The 17,542-nt window shown below is 40.7% G+C and overlaps 3 protein-coding genes across 4 annotated transcripts; 1 reads left to right on the plus strand and 2 right to left on the minus strand.

The window, feature by feature from the left end:
• Nucleotides 1-152: 152 nt before the first annotated feature.
• umodl1 (uromodulin-like 1) lies at nt 153-7,783 on the minus strand. Of its 2 annotated transcripts, XM_049743501.2 has the most exons (17): nt 7,647-7,783; nt 7,278-7,520; nt 7,039-7,197; nt 6,467-6,591; nt 6,212-6,398; nt 5,232-5,372; nt 4,923-5,123; nt 4,503-4,763; nt 4,115-4,227; nt 3,819-4,038; nt 3,403-3,540; nt 1,879-2,792; nt 1,632-1,792; nt 1,140-1,376; nt 694-850; nt 537-621; nt 153-437 (listed from the first exon to the last, which is right to left on the minus strand). In XM_049743501.2, the coding sequence occupies exons 1-17, from the start codon at nt 7,720-7,722 to the stop codon at nt 250-252; spliced, it is 3,606 nt and encodes a 1,201-aa protein (XP_049599458.1). In that variant the 5' UTR covers nt 7,723-7,783; the 3' UTR covers nt 153-249. The 2 variants fall into 2 exon arrangements, 1 of the variants encoding a protein (XP_049599458.1); XR_007486452.2 differs by lacking the exon at nt 153-437 and having other exon boundaries at nt 1,135-1,376.
• Nucleotides 7,784-8,995: 1,212 nt separating this feature from the next.
• Nucleotides 8,996-15,620, plus strand: zbtb21 (zinc finger and BTB domain containing 21). The gene is made up of 2 exons (XM_049743517.2): nt 8,996-9,160; nt 10,307-15,620. The coding sequence occupies exon 2, from the start codon at nt 10,309-10,311 to the stop codon at nt 13,309-13,311; it is 3,003 nt and encodes a 1,000-aa protein (XP_049599474.1). The 5' UTR covers nt 8,996-9,160; nt 10,307-10,308; the 3' UTR covers nt 13,312-15,620.
• Nucleotides 15,621-15,927: 307 nt separating this feature from the next.
• On the minus strand, nt 15,928-17,375 carry atg101 (autophagy related 101). The gene is made up of 2 exons (XM_049743711.2): nt 16,836-17,375; nt 15,928-16,759 (listed from the first exon to the last, which is right to left on the minus strand). Exons 1-2 carry the CDS (start codon nt 17,115-17,117, stop codon nt 16,355-16,357), a joined length of 687 nt encoding a protein of 228 aa, XP_049599668.1. The 5' UTR covers nt 17,118-17,375; the 3' UTR covers nt 15,928-16,354.
• Between the last annotated feature and the right edge of the window lie 167 nt (nt 17,376-17,542).

Genomic DNA, 17,542 nt, shown 5'->3' on the forward strand with positions numbered 1-17,542 from the left:
TTCTACACAGCCTACATAAATTATTTCTCTATTGATAATTTTTCAAATTAAATATCAAATGTGCTTTTATGGTAATTCTCTATATTTGACTTCCCTTAATTGACCTTTTTCCATGTCAATGTTTCATAATATCGATGTGTCAAAGTCTAAAAAGACTGATTAGGAAATAAATATGTCATTGTGCAAAGCTTTACAAGTTAAATAAAGTTAACAGGGAAAACGAAATTATTAATGCAAACGATGTGAGACTTAAGCGTGAATCTCAATATTGGTGATGTTCAGCGGTTTGGATTTGGCATTAAAATTATAATGTCCGATGCGGTTTCTTTGATAGTAGAAGAGACAAGCAGAACCAATGATGAAGAAGAGAATTATGACTACTCCGAGGAAGGACAGTCCAATCAGTTGGAGTCTGTCACTTTCAGTCTCCGGGGGCACTTGATAAGAAAATAAAAAATGAAATAAAAAAGAAAACAAGTTAGAAGGCAGTTGTTATTTTAAAGCATTGCAAAATTATGTATTTTTTTTCCACTCACCTTCGTCAGACATAAGCAAAGGTCCAGTTGAACCAAACGCTCTTCCAATAGTGTTGGAAGACCAAGGTGTTCTTTGGAAACAGTCCTAAAAACAATTTTTTTTAATATTTTTTGTTTTTTTTGAAGAGTATAATTGCAAAATAAAAAGCGCACTCACGGGCACGCAGGTATCAGATCCAATCTGCAAACAGATCTGAACGTGACAGTGCAGATAAATCAAATTGACATCGACAAAGGAGAATATCTGCACAGACACTCGAGATGTGCTGGAGTTTCCGTTCATCAACACGTCTGTGTACAAGTTGAGGGCGCATCTGGAGGTCACAGGAAATGGTTTGTGATTAACATCTTTTTTTTTTTTTTTTTTTTTTCATTCAGGACAAGTCTAATAAGCCATGAAGAGGGCGTTAAGGTAACAGAAAGCTTCTAAGTACCGAAATTGGATTAACACAATATTTCAAGTTCTGCAAAACTTTTAATATAATCAACTCTATAGCTTGACCAAAGAAGGTCAAAGATCACGGAAACTGTGTGGGTGAGAAATGCATAATAAACCTTCTTTAATTTGAGATTAATTTCAGAGATTAATTTGAAAGACCTTGCCTGTTGTCCAGAAAGACAAAGCGTTTGTTATCCAGCGGATTTTGGGTGGGGGTCGCCCAGCAAGAGTAGATCACTACTTTAATCTCTTCTGCTGAGGTATTCATGCTAACTTGTACCACAACAGCCTCTTCTGGGGACAAGCTGTAGTTATAAGGTAGAGGAAATGTTCCATTCAGTAGCTGGACTGTCACCTGGAACATTCCAGAGCTTGTGATCACATCTTGGATTAATTCATACCTGGAAACAATGACAGAAAAAAAAAAATCCTTACATTAAATTGTGCTGATGGGAAATGAAGCTTCATGAACCAGTTGTTATATTTATTCACTCCTCCAGAGGGCACTGTCTGTTCAACATTGGGGCTAAAAGTATAGTGACTTGCCATTTCTTAACCACCTCAACAGTTCCATCAAAAGAATACAACTGGTTCATGAAGCAATTTTGAAACTTCATTTTCCCCATCACGGGACTTTTTGAGAAGAAAGGATGTACCCCATGGAGCCAATATCAGCAGACGTGAGCATGCTCCTCATGTAGGTACATATAATGGGAACCTCCAGGAGCAATTTGGGTGCCTCCAGTGTTCCATTAACTGACGTGTATGTTGCCATGGTGTTGAACAGTGTTACCGAAGCCATGTAATAGGATTCATTCTAAAAATAACAAAACAGCAGGGGGGTTGTTATATTGGCAGTGTGCAAGAAAGGGCAAAAAAATCAAATCATCTACTATCACTCACTTGTGCAGAAATTGTGATGCATTCATTCCAGCTTACGATCAGCTGGGCATGGCTCGCATTGAAGGTAGTGACGCCGCATTCCCGATGGCCCAGGTACAGAGTACCTTCCCTGATGTTGTTATCGACTAGAAACTGTCGAGCAACTGTAACTGTGATGCCTGTAACTGTGCACTCAACTGAAATATCACTCAGAAGTGAATATATTCTATGGGATGATGAAGAAGTTAAGTCTTTATTAGGGGAAGTGGGTTCGGTCCTCGCTGCTTGAGTGGTTGTTATGACGCCGGTTGTATGTTCAAATGTGCTTGTCGATATCGTGGAGGTTGTCTCTGCAACTTCAATTGAAGTGGATGTACTCGGTGCAATTAATCCTGATGCAATTGTGGTTGTTGGTCTGGTGGAAGCGGTTGTTGGTACCATGGTGATGGTTGTTGGTGCCATAGAGGTGGTTGGTGGTAGTGGTACCATGGTGGATGCGGTTGTTGGTACCATGGTGATGGTTGTTGGTGCCATAGAGGTGGTCGGTGGTAGTGGTACCATGGTGGAAGCGGTTGTTGGTACCATGGTGATGGGTGCTGGTGCCATAGAGGTGGATGGTGGTAGTGGTACCATGGTGGAAGCGGTTGTTGGTGCCATAGACGTGGTTGGTGGTACCATGGTGGCAGTTAGGATAGACATGGTCGCGGCTTCATTCTTGCTGGTTGTCAGCATAGTGGTGGTACTTGGTACTACAGAGGTGATTGTTGCTACCACGGTGGCAGCCATCGGGGACATCATTCGGCGAGCGGTGGCTATTTCCTCAGAGGTGATTGTTGAAGGTGGATATGATGGTGTTGTTATTTGAGGTAAAGGAGAAGTGCTGACTGAGGATGTGATAGAACTTGATTGCAATGGTGTGGTGGTCTCCATGGTAGCTGCCCAAGAGAAAACATTCTAGTTATTTTTAATAAGTGAAGAATAGAAGCTGCACTGTAAAATAAGTGGCAGTAAGTTACATTTGTTTTAATCAGAGATGCAACGGAACTTTATTTATTTTTTGCACTGATTTTGAATCTGAGCTTTTTTTCTCTAGCACATCATGTTTTATAATAATAACAAAAATAATACCGCAATCATAGCTATTTCTACACATGCATTGTTTTGTGAAGCGGTTACAGATGTAAGAGGAGAAATTCAAATGAAGTCTCCTTTCACCAGTGGATCAGAGACAGCATGATCAAAGCGTGCATGAAGTCCCGCAGGTTTGCTACAAGCTAAGCTTCAAAAGTAGAGTAAACAATCAGCTCTCGCAAATAGAGAGACTGAGAGTGGATGGCTCAGTTCCTCTGTCTAATTTAGAACTGCTTCAATTTCAAGCGCCAAGTGCACGCCCACGTTCTGCTCCGACACTCATAAATAACATATAATATAGTATTTTGTCGTTTGAAAGAAGTTCAGATTTCATATTAGCCACATTATTATCTTGCATATGTTTAATTTTGCAGGTTCCTATTTTTATTGAATCGAGCAATAGCAAGAGGCTACCTTGACAGGCTCTCCCAGGCCTTTGTGGTTCTGTGTCCATAAATCCATCTCGACATGAGCATGTGAAGGAACCCCAGGTATTTATACATGTAGCCCATTGGGAACAATCATTTTCCCCTGGAACACATTCATCAAAATCTACAAGAACAAACAAAACACAATTTTTACTCCAGTATCTGGCATACTTTTGTATTTTATGTTCTACTAAATAAATAGAGTGTAAAGAATTCAACAGTTTATGCATTATGATCATTTTTTTTCTGACTCCTTCTGCTATAATTAATTTGACCACACGAAGGCAGTATAATACAAGTCATGCAAAATAAATAAATAAAAATAAAAATAAAAATAAAAATAAAAATAAAAATAAAAATAAAAATAAAAATAAAAATAAAAATATATGAGCACTGTCATACCACTGATGTTTGTATTATTTTCATCCATTGTGTATATAGAGCTGTTCATCAGTGAGTAGAGTATTGCTGTGGATGTGTTTCTGATGTCCTGTTCTTGATCAGGGCTGAAGATCAGGATGAAGTCGACCACCACACTGCCGGGGGAAAGTTTTATGATCTCGATTCTCACCTGACCCGAATTCAGCATTGTCTTTGTATCTTCGGCCAGAGAAAAGTAGATCTGCAAAGAAATATAGGTACGACTGTCACAATGTTTTCTGTGATATCCACAAAGTCATGAAACACGATGGACCTACTTCATCTAAAATCCCCGCTGTAAGATTTTTATAGGCCTGACTACTTGTGTTGTATAGGTCATCGGTGAACGGGATGTTGGTAAGTCGCGTGGTTGCATCCAGAGTTTGAGCATCTACAAAGAAATGGTTATCGATTATTAGTCGATTAATTGATTAATTTTGACACATGGACAATATACCCTCAAGAGATTATCTCCATGTTTTACACTTTTTAAAACCGAGTTCCAGTGTCTCAATAACATCTCCGACAGTTATTTTTTTTTTAACACCCCAAAGATAAAAAGCTATTTTTAAACATTGTATTAAAAAGCCCACTGCCCTAAAAAAAACAAACACATTTAGACATTAATCCACCAAAACAATTCAGGTTTATATGAATAGTTCTTACCAGTTTTAACTGCTATATAAAGAATATCTCCATGGCTTTCATTTGTATGGATCTTAACAGTGACATTGTAGAGCACCCCGGGCTGCAGTTCCCTCACTTCCATCCTGGTCTGCTCAGTTGTCCACATACTAATAACATCTGAGCCCTCACTAAGACCCACCAAGTAAGTCTGGTTTGCTGGGATTAGGATGGACCAGTACACACAAAAAGAAGTGCCAGTGATGTTGGCAGCCTGTAATCTGCTGATGCCAGGGGAGGAGGCTGGAAAAGGGCAGAGAGAGAGAGAGAGAGAGAGAGAGAGAGAGAGAGAGAGAGAGAGAGAGAGAGAGAGAGAGAGAGAGAGAGAGAGAGAGAGAGAGCACAATTATGACTCCTGTTTGCCGATTTGCCAGACTGAGATAAGAATAAAATCCTTCATACAACTTGTGGTTGTTGTCAAAGGCAGCTCATCAGTTGTAGATCCGTATATTGCAGTGCTTGTGATCCAAGTTGAGTTGTTTTTTGTGACGTTGAAACTAACCACCGTGTTGTTTTCTGCAGTGGGAAGTGAGGTTATATCGATTTGTAAAGGGCAACACTGCATGGACTCTGTGGTGCCTTGCGTGGTGATGTCATTTGGCACTAAAACAAAAGAATATAGTGTAAGCCTCGGATGAAAATTTATTATTTAAACAGTGGCTGGCACTACAATAACATTGCAGTCAGGTTCTATTTATATTTTGTCCGAACCTGCACAATGAGTTCCGGGATTGCTGGGGTCAACGTCAACATATCCTGCTTGGCAGGTGCAGTTGTAGGAGCCCGCCGTGTTGCTACATTGAGCTAGTGGAGAGCAGTGATGGAGAGCCGGATGTGCACATTCATTTACATCTACAAGGATGAAAAGGGAAGAATGAAGAAATAGATCATTCACACTCACATCTACGCCGATTGATAATTAAGAATTGCGTAAAATGCCATCTAGTGGTGAACTAATAGAATGCAATGAGCCATGTTCAAAGTGTGCATTTTGAAGGATGCCCATCACCATTTATTTTCATCAGACGTGCAAGCAACAAATCAGGAACTACGTTTGCCAAGTTTGTCTCCTATGGGTTTCCGTAGTAGAAAGATGGCACTTCCTAAAAGGTAACGCACGACCCTTGTTATATAATTAGCGATTATTGGTCCAACATTAAATAAAGAATTCTATACGTTGATGTGATGAGACATATTTGTTTGAATATTATTGATTTTTTTAAAATGAATGAACACTGAAAAAGAAAACAATCTGTCGCTTCTGAGAACACACTGTCCCTTTAATCTTTCTATCACAGAACATATAACTTCCTGTAAAAGTCCTTTTCCGTCTATAATTAGGCTCCTTTGAAAGCGAATCAAAACAAAGGTCTTGGAAATAACGATTTCCATTCAGTGGTACAATCGTGTTCATGCGGTTACCACCTTGTATCCGTAATATGTATGAACTTGTGAGCAATGCGTGGGGGAGGGGAAAATCTGTGTGACTAACTCGGGTGTTATTTTCTGCCATCGCAGGAAACATCCCACAGAAGACGTTCGCTCAAATAGAAGCGAAGCTGTGGTGTCACTGAGTCATCCTTTCCTGACTGCAATGTTCTGTACATGCATCACACGCTTGAAAAATGTCACCCGTCGGAAGAAACACAAGTCAAGTCACGTGCGGCCTCGCCTCTACTTGTCCTCCTCACCTTCTACTGTCACAGCTGACAACTCTTGTATGTGTTTCAGGAGGAAATACAGTTTTGACGTGACCACGTGAGGTGAAAGAGCAAAGCTGCAGTCTATCAGCAGCGAGGTGGCCGTTCGATACGGATGCACAGGCCATGAGCCGAGGTAATAAACTGAAAAATCAACTGACTCCAACGCTCCAGTTACCTGCAAAAAAAAGGGAAAGGAGTGAACACAATGATAATCATCGTCTTGGGATGTCAGTTTTGCGGTACCATTGCTTGAAGTAATCTTGTGTGGTTGAAAAGAGCTCCGTTGTTCATCAATTGTTGATAATCTGTCTTTACTGTCACTGTCACGTTGAAAGAGTGCCTCGGAATTTCTGTGTAATTAGCTGAGCCTGATGATTATAAAAAAAACATAATTAAAGGGTACAAAATAATAAAAAACACAAAAATCCAGCGTTGAAATATTTTGGAACGATTGTTGTCATTTAAAAAAAAAAATCATGATCATAAATAAATTTGGTTTTGTTTTTTTACATTTATTTTATAAATTGTATAATTCATGCTAAAAATACACTGGCACTTGTAAACACAGACCGCCATCAAGATTAAAAAAAAAAACGTAGAGGAAATGACATTTGCGGAGTGCAATATTGTATGTGGTTGTTTGATCATGTTTTTGAAAGCTGCAGCTTCAGGCACTGTTTCCTGATCTTGAGCCAAGTCATTCTGTTTACAATACAATTCCTATTTAATATTATATTTGAACAAAAACAGCATTCAATTTGACACAAGGACAAAGCAAAACAATTTCTCAGGTAAAATAAAAAATAGATACTAACTTGTAAGGTTATTGCAGAGAAAGTAACCCGAGCTCTCACAGCACTTTTGCCAATCTGGACAATCAATGTCCCACTTGCAGTCATCAACACTGGAATTAGATCTATCTGTGGTTGGGCACCATCCAGGTTTGGCCATCAAGTCTTCACTCCCATTTAAAGCTCCATTAAAAAAAAAAAAGAAACACCAAAACCATCATAAAGACAGAAAGTAAAAGCTAATGTTCTGCATGCACACTTACACAGGGCACAGTAGCTTCCCACTTGCACGTAACCATGGCAGCATCTGGTCACCTGCTCCACCAGGATCCTGTACTCTGTCTGATGAACTAGTTTGAAAAGCGTCACTGGACATGGCGTCCAAAAGAGCCAACCACCGCAACTCTTAGTTACCGTATACGGAACCTTTCGGAACACCAAGGAACTCACAGTGCGGGTCTCGTTGTAAATACAGAGTTGATAGCCAGATGGAGATAAGGATTGTCCTATCAGAAATAAATATTCTTGAGTGATGATAATATATGGTTGCTTTAAAATTAGATAATTAATTATATATGTACATTAATTGGTTAAAATTAGCAACATTTCAGTTTTGATCATATATATCATACCTTCATATGCAGCTGTTTTCCATGTGGAGAAAGCCGGAAGAGAAAATATCATCCAAATTGAAAGCACGCGACCCATTTTGATCAGAATTACAAGAATATATTTAACAGCAGCATTGTAAGTGCATGATCCTCATTAGGATTGTATCAATGCACTGTTGTTTGGACTGTACTCATGGCTCAAATCCTATGTGGTTCTTACTCCCACCCCCACCCCTCAACCTTGATTACACCACCTATCCCTAATGGATCGCAGAAAAATAGCTGATCGTATGTTTTGGATGTGTTTTTGTGGTTGTATTGAATTAATTCATGCATTCACAATGTGGAATGCAGAAAAAAAAAGCAATCTTACGACATGGTGCAAACGTCTTTGACTTGTGGTTATTCTAATTATGTCCTCGCCTAATAATAGAAATGTGACAGAAGTTTTTTTTTTTTTTTTTGCTTTTTAAGAAATGATAATTTTGCCTATGTCATAATGGTAAACATGTTTCCAACACCAAGGGAGATCTGAATGAGAAGTCCCCTGATGTGGTTTCCACGCAGGTAACCATGGCAGTACTTGCTATATACTGCTGATCCCAACACAGCAATTAATATCTTCGAAGATGGAATGGATTATCACTCTCATTTATTACATTGATTTTAATTTTAGGAAGGATGCAATCATTACAATAGTCATTGACATTTTATCACACGTTTTAATGATTAATTTTGAGTCGGAATATAATGAAGAACATAATGATTTTCAATTCATAATATGGTGAAAAAAAACATGATTGATTAGACTTGCTACTATTATCAGGGTAATTATGACATGCTACATTTGGAAGCAGGAGAGTGTGTGGGAGGTGAAAGGATTCAAGAAGGGGTAACATTAGATTACTGCACATTTACAAGGCATCTTAATTAATGACTAGCACAGGTTATTTTGATGATCATATGTGATGATCATACAGTAACGTAAGCCTTCGCAGTGGTGCAATCTGTGCCACACCTAATTGCGTCACATGATGGTTGCCAAGTAATGCTGCTGACAGCTTATTTACAGGAACAGGCCTCTGCGCGAGATAAACAGGGCACCGTTGGATGCTATGACACAAGCTGACTGAATTTGTCACTTACATTATCTCAAGTTAATTGTTAATTGAATTAAGGTTAAGTTAAGGCATTATATACATGCATATATGTATGTATGTATGTATATATATATATATATATATATATATATATATATATATATATATATATATATATATATATATATATATATATATGAAGATACGCCTTTAAATGTGCGCTAACGTCACATCCTCTCTTGGTCCCGCCTACAAAGGATTCTAGCCAATCCAAGCGCAGTGCACGTGACGGGCTTTCAATGCAATGACCTCATCCCTGGTGTGGGATGACGTCAAATTCAAGATGGATGGAATCACGACCAGCACGCAGAAATCGACACAACACTGAATAAAGTCCAGGTTGTTTGGATGAAAGAACTTAATCACGAGGGCCGGGTAAGCGGAGAATTCTATTTTAAGTTGGTTAAAAACGAAATAGAATATGGGTGATAGAGTAGCATTTAGTGGGCGCTTTTTTTTTTCTCTCTTCCCCCCCCTGACGTAACTCAAAGGGGCAGTTAGGCTGTTGTTAAACCCGAGCAGCTACAACCTGTTTAGCTGGGAGCGGCGTCTCGTCTTCACGTTTTTTTTGGTTAAATAATCAATATAAAATAAAGCGGCTCTCGTAGCAGGCGTAGCGGATTCATTCATAGTGCTCCTACCGAGTGCGTATTTAACTGAGTCCATAACGCGCCCAACTTTTCCCTCCTGACGCCACACTGCATATTCGCAAAACCACCGAGCAGGAATGGCTGAGCGCGGCGCCATTCACATTCCGCTTCACAAATTATAAACATTCTGCCACTCTTGTGCAAAAGTATTCTTATTTTGCGGAACAAGTAAAGTGTCATGCAGGAGTGCGCCACGTCTCACGGATGATCTAATGCCTCTAGGGTTAGTGGACTTCCTCGTAGAAAGAAAGAAAAAACACGAGTGGCGACTGTTTCGTTATTTGGGGGTGAGGTTAGTTGGTTAGTTAATAGTTTTAAACAGATGAATGAAGATAAACTGGATTCTAAAATGACGTGTCTGAAGTTGACAACACCATTGGTTAACACACCTCGTGCTTCCAATATTACTTCTATTAGATAAGGAGTGCATGAAACTGTTCTATTCCCTTTTTTTATAAGATATAACATATGCATTTTGTGACACTTAATGAACACAACTAATTGTGTAAACCCAATATGTAATTTAATAAAAATCCACAAATATGACTATAAAAAAATTGTGATGAGGTAAGAGTAAGACTGACATTGTAGTCTTATTTCAGAAATTAAAAGAATTTCTGAATTTATTCTGCAGAGCACGATGAAATTGTGGTTATCGTATTTCTGTGGGTCTGGTTATGAAATTTGGCTTAGGCAAATTTGGTGGTCCACAAAGTACCAGTAGCTCATTTTATACAGCCTTCCTTTTACCCGGTCGTTGTTAAACGTCACCGAGTACCTGAATAACTGTATAATAGTCATATAATAATAAATATTCATATCTGCATGTTCATTCCCACATCTAACCTCTTTTTGTTTCTTTTTTTTTTAGCAATGGAGAGCTTAGTGCACTACAGTTGTCCTGCCCATGCCCTCTCCGTGCTGGGGCTGCTCAATGAGCAGCGTCTCCGAGGCCACATGTGTGACGTGGTCCTCGTTGTGGCCGATCAGCGGTACCAAGCCCACAAAAGTGTCCTGGCTGCCAGTAGTGAATATTTCCAGTCCCTCTTCACCAAGATGGATGACACGTCGGTAAAGGTTGTAATGCTGGACTTCTGTGAGCCTGACGCTTTTGAGATAGTGCTGAATTACATTTACTCGTCTTCACTTTTTGTGGACAAAGACAGTCTCTCAGCAATCCAAGAGTTGGGCTACACTTTGGGAATCCCTTTCCTCACCAACATAGTGTCCACCAAGCCACATGCGTCATATTGCGTCTCGAGAAAAAGACTGTCCTATTCCGAAGGGGATGACAATGATGCCCAGACACGGAGCGTCATCGTGTGCCGTGTCCGCAACGAGACATCCGAACCCTCCTGTCCAAACTATCAGACAAAAACACCGGAAAGATCGTCGTCTCTCGCCCCGACTGAATTGGCTCAGCCTCCTTCGGAACTTAAGTCCTGCGACTCGGTCAGAAACTCTGAAGCAATCACGAGTAAATTACATGAACAAACTGAAGCTTCTGGAAGGAGGTCCACCCATCCATACGCATCCATTTTAAAAGGGAATCCATCATACTTGTCTTCTATTAGGCCCCAGCTGAAAACATCGGCATCATTCAGCGATGCTGAAGTGCAGCATATTGGGATGTCTCAGTCTTGCTCAGACCAGGACCTAAAACAGGATTCAGGGGAGAAGGAGCCTCACTACACCACCAAAGTGTCCTTTCAGGGTCAGGCCGCCACTGAGCTGAGCCAGACTATTGACCGGAGCGGCCCACTCATAAAAAGCTTACTTCGCAGATCGTTATCCATGGACAGCCCGGTTCCGGTCTTCTCACCCACGCTGGAGCTCAAGGAGCTGCAAAATCACGAACAGTCGGTCGTTAAATTGGCATCGGATCCGGAACAATCGGCTCACAATGGTAATTCGCGAACATCTCCCATTGTTCACAAGTCCAAGTATCACGGCAGACGGAATGAACAAACTCAGATGGTAAGAGAGGACAGTGTGAAAGCCGAGCCCAGCAGTCCGCTCGCCGACCCTATGGACATTATTCGAATCACCGTCGGAGAAGCTTTGCCGGTCAATCTGAAAGATTTACAAACAAATTATGAACAATGTTCCAAGGCCAACTTCATTCCTTTGGGGAAACGCAAGGAAAGGTCGGACAACAGACGGTACCCGTTCAAGAAGAACAAAATCTTTAAGGAACACAGCGTCTCCGCAGAGGAGAACACGTCCGAAGTTGTGTCTCTCAGCACCAGCCACGACGACGAGAACGACAAAGAGTGGTTTCCGAACAAACTTTTCACCTGCTGGAACTGTTTCAAAGTGTTCCGGTCCAGCGCCGGACTCCACCGACACGTAAACATGTACCACAACCCGGAAAAGCCGTACGCTTGCGACATCTGCCACAAGCGCTTCCATACAAACTTCAAAGTGTGGACCCACTGTCAAACTCAGCACGGCGTCCTCCAAAACCCGGCGTCATCTTCCAGCTCCCCGGTGATGGACGACCGATTCCAAAAGAAACTGATCGACATGGTGCGAGAGCGAGAAATCAAGAAAGCTTTGCTGTGGAAGCTGAAAAGGAATAAGCAAGCCATGCAGTCTTCCAGCCTGTGCAAAAAGCGAACACGCTCCAACTTTGTATGTCCCTATTGTGGCAAAACATTTGTCTTTCAGTCTCAGTACAGGCAGCATTTAAGGACGCATCCTGCAGAAAAACCTGACAAGGACCCCCCAGGGGAGGACATCCTCTACCAGGAACAGGATGGGCCCAAGGATGACGACGGCGCCATTTACGCCTGCAGACTCTGCAATATGAAGTTGCCGTCGCTCATCGAGCAAGGCGATCACGAGAGGGGTTGCCGGCATTCCACCGTTTGCCCTTACTGCGGCCTCCGCTTCTCCAGTCCGGCCGTCAAGAAAGACCACGAGGCACACTGCAAGTACAAGAAACTGACGTGCCTGGAATGCATGCGAACCTTCAAGTCCTCCTTCAGCATCTGGCGCCACCACGTGGAAGTGCACAACAACAACATGATCAATATTAAAGAACAGATTCATCACAATGAGGGAATGTCCGAAATGTTCATCGAGGAGCATTACAACAATGAACCTCTCGCAAGAGAGACAAATATGTTCAACGATTCCTCGGGCACACCCATGTATGATGATTCTGAAGACTCTTCATCTTACGTACCCGAGGACCTGAGCATGGGCCGTCACGGGAAGCTGGTGGTGAAAGAAGAGCCGCTGGAGGAGTCTGTGAGCGAGAGGGAAGAAACGGAGAGCGGCCAAACTAGCCTGGAGGAACCGGGCGTGTGGCCTTGCGAGAAATGCGGAAGTCTTTTCTACGCTCGCAAAGACCTGGAACGTCACCAGGAGCTCCTATGCCACATCAAGCCCTTCATCTGTCACATCTGCAACAAAGCCTTCAGGACCAACTTCCGCCTTTGGAGCCACTTTCAGTCGCACATGTCGAGCGCAAGCGAACACGCGGCCAAAGAGATGGACGTGCAACCCCCACCTCTGTCGCCCTCCCCGCCCGTGACCTTTCAAACATCCGAAGGGCCCTCTCCACCAGCCTCCGCACCAGTCGCGCCGGTCGACGAGTCCGACAGTCCCGAGGCTTCTGCGTCACTGCTCAACAACGGCAGCAAGATCCAAGCTCTGGCGGAGCAACAACCGAGAAGCCGCAGTCCCGTGTCCAGGTCAAACAGCACAGAGAATTCAAGCGGGGCTCAGGATTCCGACACCCTCTTTTACCACGCGCCCTCTCTCTCGGCCTTGACCTTCAAGAGACAGTACATGTGCAAACTCTGCCACAGGACCTTCAAGACAGCTTTCAGTCTCTGGAGCCACGAGCAGAGTCACGGCCACGTGTGAGCATCCAGCAAGTTCTCGCAGTACTTTTGTCTGGAGGCTTCACACAGGATCATCAAAAGCCAGTCTGGAAAAGGCAGACTTTGAATGTATCGCTTCCTTGCTTGCCTCCAGCGTACGGTTTTAAGGAGGCCGCGTCGAGTAAGGGTGTAACGGTGTGACTCAAATACGCTTTGGACTCTCATGAATGTGCAGACAAGTCCTAGATGTGTTTTTGGGTATGATCTACTTCAATTTATCGTAGTTGCCTACTTGTATTTACACGTACGTGTCGGTGTTTTAAGAGAGCGAGATGACGGTGTAACCCACGTGACTTGAGCTGCACCACACGTGACTTCAATGAGCAAGCGAAAGGGGAGGGGGGGGCGTTGTTTTCAGAGCAAATGCTTTTGTTTATCTGCTGCGCTTCAATTACGGCTTAGTGCTTTTGCATCAGAATTGTTTCACGGTGTGATAAATCTTTACGATTTTTCACGCCTCGTGCACTTTTTTTTTTTTGCCTTCATAAAAAATAGAGAGATTATGTTAAAACTGAGTTGTACAGTTGTGACTTTAGGACTGATGCATGTACCTAATTGTTCTTCACTTGTTGCATTGATTTTTCTATCTCTTAAACTACAGTACCTTAATGTAAAACAGCATAATGACATCATAGCATTAAAAAAAAAAAAATCTCAGGTTGTTCAGGCATTTCAAAAAATCGGTGTAGTGAGAAGTCAGGTTACATTATCTTCCGAAGTATTCATTGAGTGATTAAGATACGTTTTGTACAATTTCAGTGGATGTGATTTTAGTATGTTGTACAAAAAGTGGCAAGTTGCATCGACTGAAAATAGGTGGTCTTTGTGGTCCTTTACTTTGCAGAGTATTTGAATCTAAAGCTAATGTTATGTATGTTACAGTTCAATTTTCTGTATTTTTATATATTTTTTTTGCCTCTTGATTGACAGGTCATCATGGTCATTCAAAAACAGATCCACTCAATCCAAGCACTGATCTGACTAAAATGACAAAATTTTGAATTTTATTTTTCATATCACTTCAATGAATGTGCCATTTGAGTTGGACACTTAACCAATATTAGATCAAAGTTTTGGACCGAGTTTTTTTTTTCATAATCACAATTTCAATAACATTCAGCAACATGATGACTTTACTCAGGCGGTACCGTCGGGAAAAGGTGCGGTAATTTGGAGGCACAATTGTTTCTTCTCATGCGGTTTGTGTTCCGGCTTCTAAAGAGTCACCGTGGATTGTGTTTTGAATGTAGCCTAGGTGTTTCATTTTGTAATCCTGTACCTTTGCTTTGGCTTGATGGTAATAATGGAGAAATATGTATAAGTACAAATAGCGCCTTGTTGTGGCTGATTCTTTTGACATTGCATCGATAATAGGTCAATATCACTATTAAGTGCTTGGTGACCTCAGCAGAATCATAATGAGAGAGTAATGAAAGGTCGGCAAAACATTTGCACACATACACAGTACAATGATGTCACTTAAGATGCATTTCTTTCAATTTATTGTCTTTTTTTTCCCCCCCATGGAACATTTTTCATGTTCCCAACACTGCTCTGCTGTAACAAATTAATGATTAATTGATTTTACTATTCACAAGTTAGTCATTTTGATCACGTGTATTCTATTTTCATCATATTGATTTTGAAATTGCGATCAATGTGGGCTAACTGCCCCTTTTACAATCTTTTGATGTTTTCAGTGACATTACTACCTGTATTTTTTTTTTTTTAGGCTCAAACAGTAGAGTATGTAAGTTGTGCTATTTGTTTTATATTATGTTTAGTTGGATGCCAATCTTAACTAATATTGAAATTTCAAATTCACAGTCAGCTTGCTAACCAAATTATGTTGCTTAGTGAAAATCCACCATGTGCTAGCATTAGCCAAAAATGTCCATCCTATCAGCAGATTCTCAAAGTTGAATGTAAAATTCAATGGAAAATGTCCGATTTTCAAGGGTGAAGTTTATTAAGCACCTTATGGTGATATTGACTTAATAGTGCTCTTAAAATTCTTTGTGAGAAAGACTTTGTGTACTTTTCTCAAGAGATATTAGGATTGTGTACAATGGACGTGTTTCGGACGTTTTGTACCAGTTTTGTTAGTTCAAACTTTTTAGTAAAGGAGTGCTCAACTTGCAATAAGATTTGTATCAGCATTGGTTGTGTTATTGTTGCTTTTTTGCAGCTGTTTTTTTTTTGTTTAGTTTTTTTTTTCTACAGTTTTTGTGATTTATCTCTGTAATAAAGAGTTACATTGTATAAGAAACAATGTAAACTTTTTTTTCACAATGTGTATTAATTCCATATAGATTGTTGTAATTATTTATTAGGCCAATACTATTAACCTTTTTTTTTTTTGTGGCTTTGGTGTAAATGTTCTCTTCAGTAAGTTCCTTCAACCTTCCATAACCAGCTGCTATAAGTCACAAATCATGTGACTATGGATGACCTTTTCTAAATTTGCTTAAAACTTAAGGTAAATATCATACTAATGCTGAACTAATCAAGAGGTTGCATAAACAAACATTGCCCTGATGGCAACATACAGCTTGAGGACTTGGATGGTGTGGGCCATTGTGACCTGGAAACGAGCGAGTTGAGCTGTCGAATGGATGCTTTTATTTTATTTTTTTCAAAACAATACACTGGACACCATTCCTGCACAATGTTCCTGATTGTGTGTGTAGTGAGAACTCTTTGCACATTCAAAAAACAAGGGCCTCTTGAACTATCAAAACAAAAAGAACTGTAAATGTGTCATCAGATACAGAACATGGATAAATCTTCAATTTTAAGATTATTTCTATTTACAATAGATTTCATAAAATATTTAAACAATTTATAGACAATGGTTTCAAACATAATGACATGTTACTGCTATTGTTTTATTTCTCTGAGTTGACAAGGATAAGAAATTACACAAATTGTACCATTGTTTCACAGTCAAAACTAATTAAGAAGAGAGGAAAAAAAATATTGTAATCTTGCACCATCACGTGTGAAGCTTGAATAGCGGGTTAACTTCACAGTGCAAGAGTGTCTTTTATCAGCCTTCTCATGGTGGTGCTCACAGATGTGCCCAGAGAGTCAGTGATCTGGTATGTGATCTTATGGAGATAAGGCTGCACTTCTCTCAAACTGGTGTCAAACACATTGTCCACTTCGGACTGGGTTGGCATCTTTGGCACGTAATCGTGGCGATTGATGACCTCGACGACGTTGATCACCTTCTCGCAAAGTTTTTCTCCCACTTTCTCTCTGCAGATCTGCCTCTCCTGCTCGTTTGCTAGGTTGACCACGTTGACTTTGATGTTCCATACCTCCCAAGGAATACACTCATCAGAGAAAGGCCAGCGGGACTTCTTTTTCTGGTAGAATTCCAGGGAAATTTGACCAATGCCATCACTTCCGGATATGTTCAAAGCGTCCTGTAAACAAACACACATGGGGTCAAGTGACATACAACTCAGGTGGGTCATCAAAACACCCTGAAAGGAATATTACCTTGAATTCAACCACAGCTTTTTTGATCACCCTGTCAAGCTCTTCCGAGGAAATTTTGACAAAAGTAAAGTCGATATAGTCACAATCAATGTCCACGGTCCCAACTGTACCGATGGAGTAGGTACCTTCCTTTTTATAGTGAAATTTCCCCGTGCTGCGGTGCAGTAGAATTGTGTGCAGCAAAGCCAGTATTGACTCTTCAACCTGCCTCGCCTCCACTGTGACTTCAAGAAGCTCCGATCGACAATTCATTGCCAAATCGTTTTTATAACTCAATCGCATGCGATGACCGATGGCAGTGATGGCGTCTGTTTACAAACTACATTTAGCTTTAGCTCGCGGCTAGATCTGTATTTTATTACCTTGACACGATAAACAGGACAAAGATTTTACGACGTATTATAGGATAATATATCGTGTGATTATCCACTGATAATCCAAATTGTTATATTTCTGTCCACGCCTCTTCTAGCGATCACAAGCTGCCGACCGAGCTAAATGTTTGCTACAAAAGGTACCGGAAGTAGTGATGATGATGTCAGTGGTACAGTACGGCAAGTCAGGTGGTTCAAAATAACATTTTGAATAAAACCCATTAAATGGCCACTTTAACAAAAAATTAGCAAATAATATCAGTGACATATAGTTACTAAACATATGAACTATGAATAATAAATCTATGGTAAACAATGTTTAAAGTTTGAAAT

The sequence above is a fragment of the Syngnathus scovelli genome, chromosome 15 (genome assembly GCF_024217435.2).
Source record: "Syngnathus scovelli strain Florida chromosome 15, RoL_Ssco_1.2, whole genome shotgun sequence".
Lineage (NCBI taxonomy): Eukaryota > Metazoa > Chordata > Actinopteri > Syngnathiformes > Syngnathidae > Syngnathus > Syngnathus scovelli.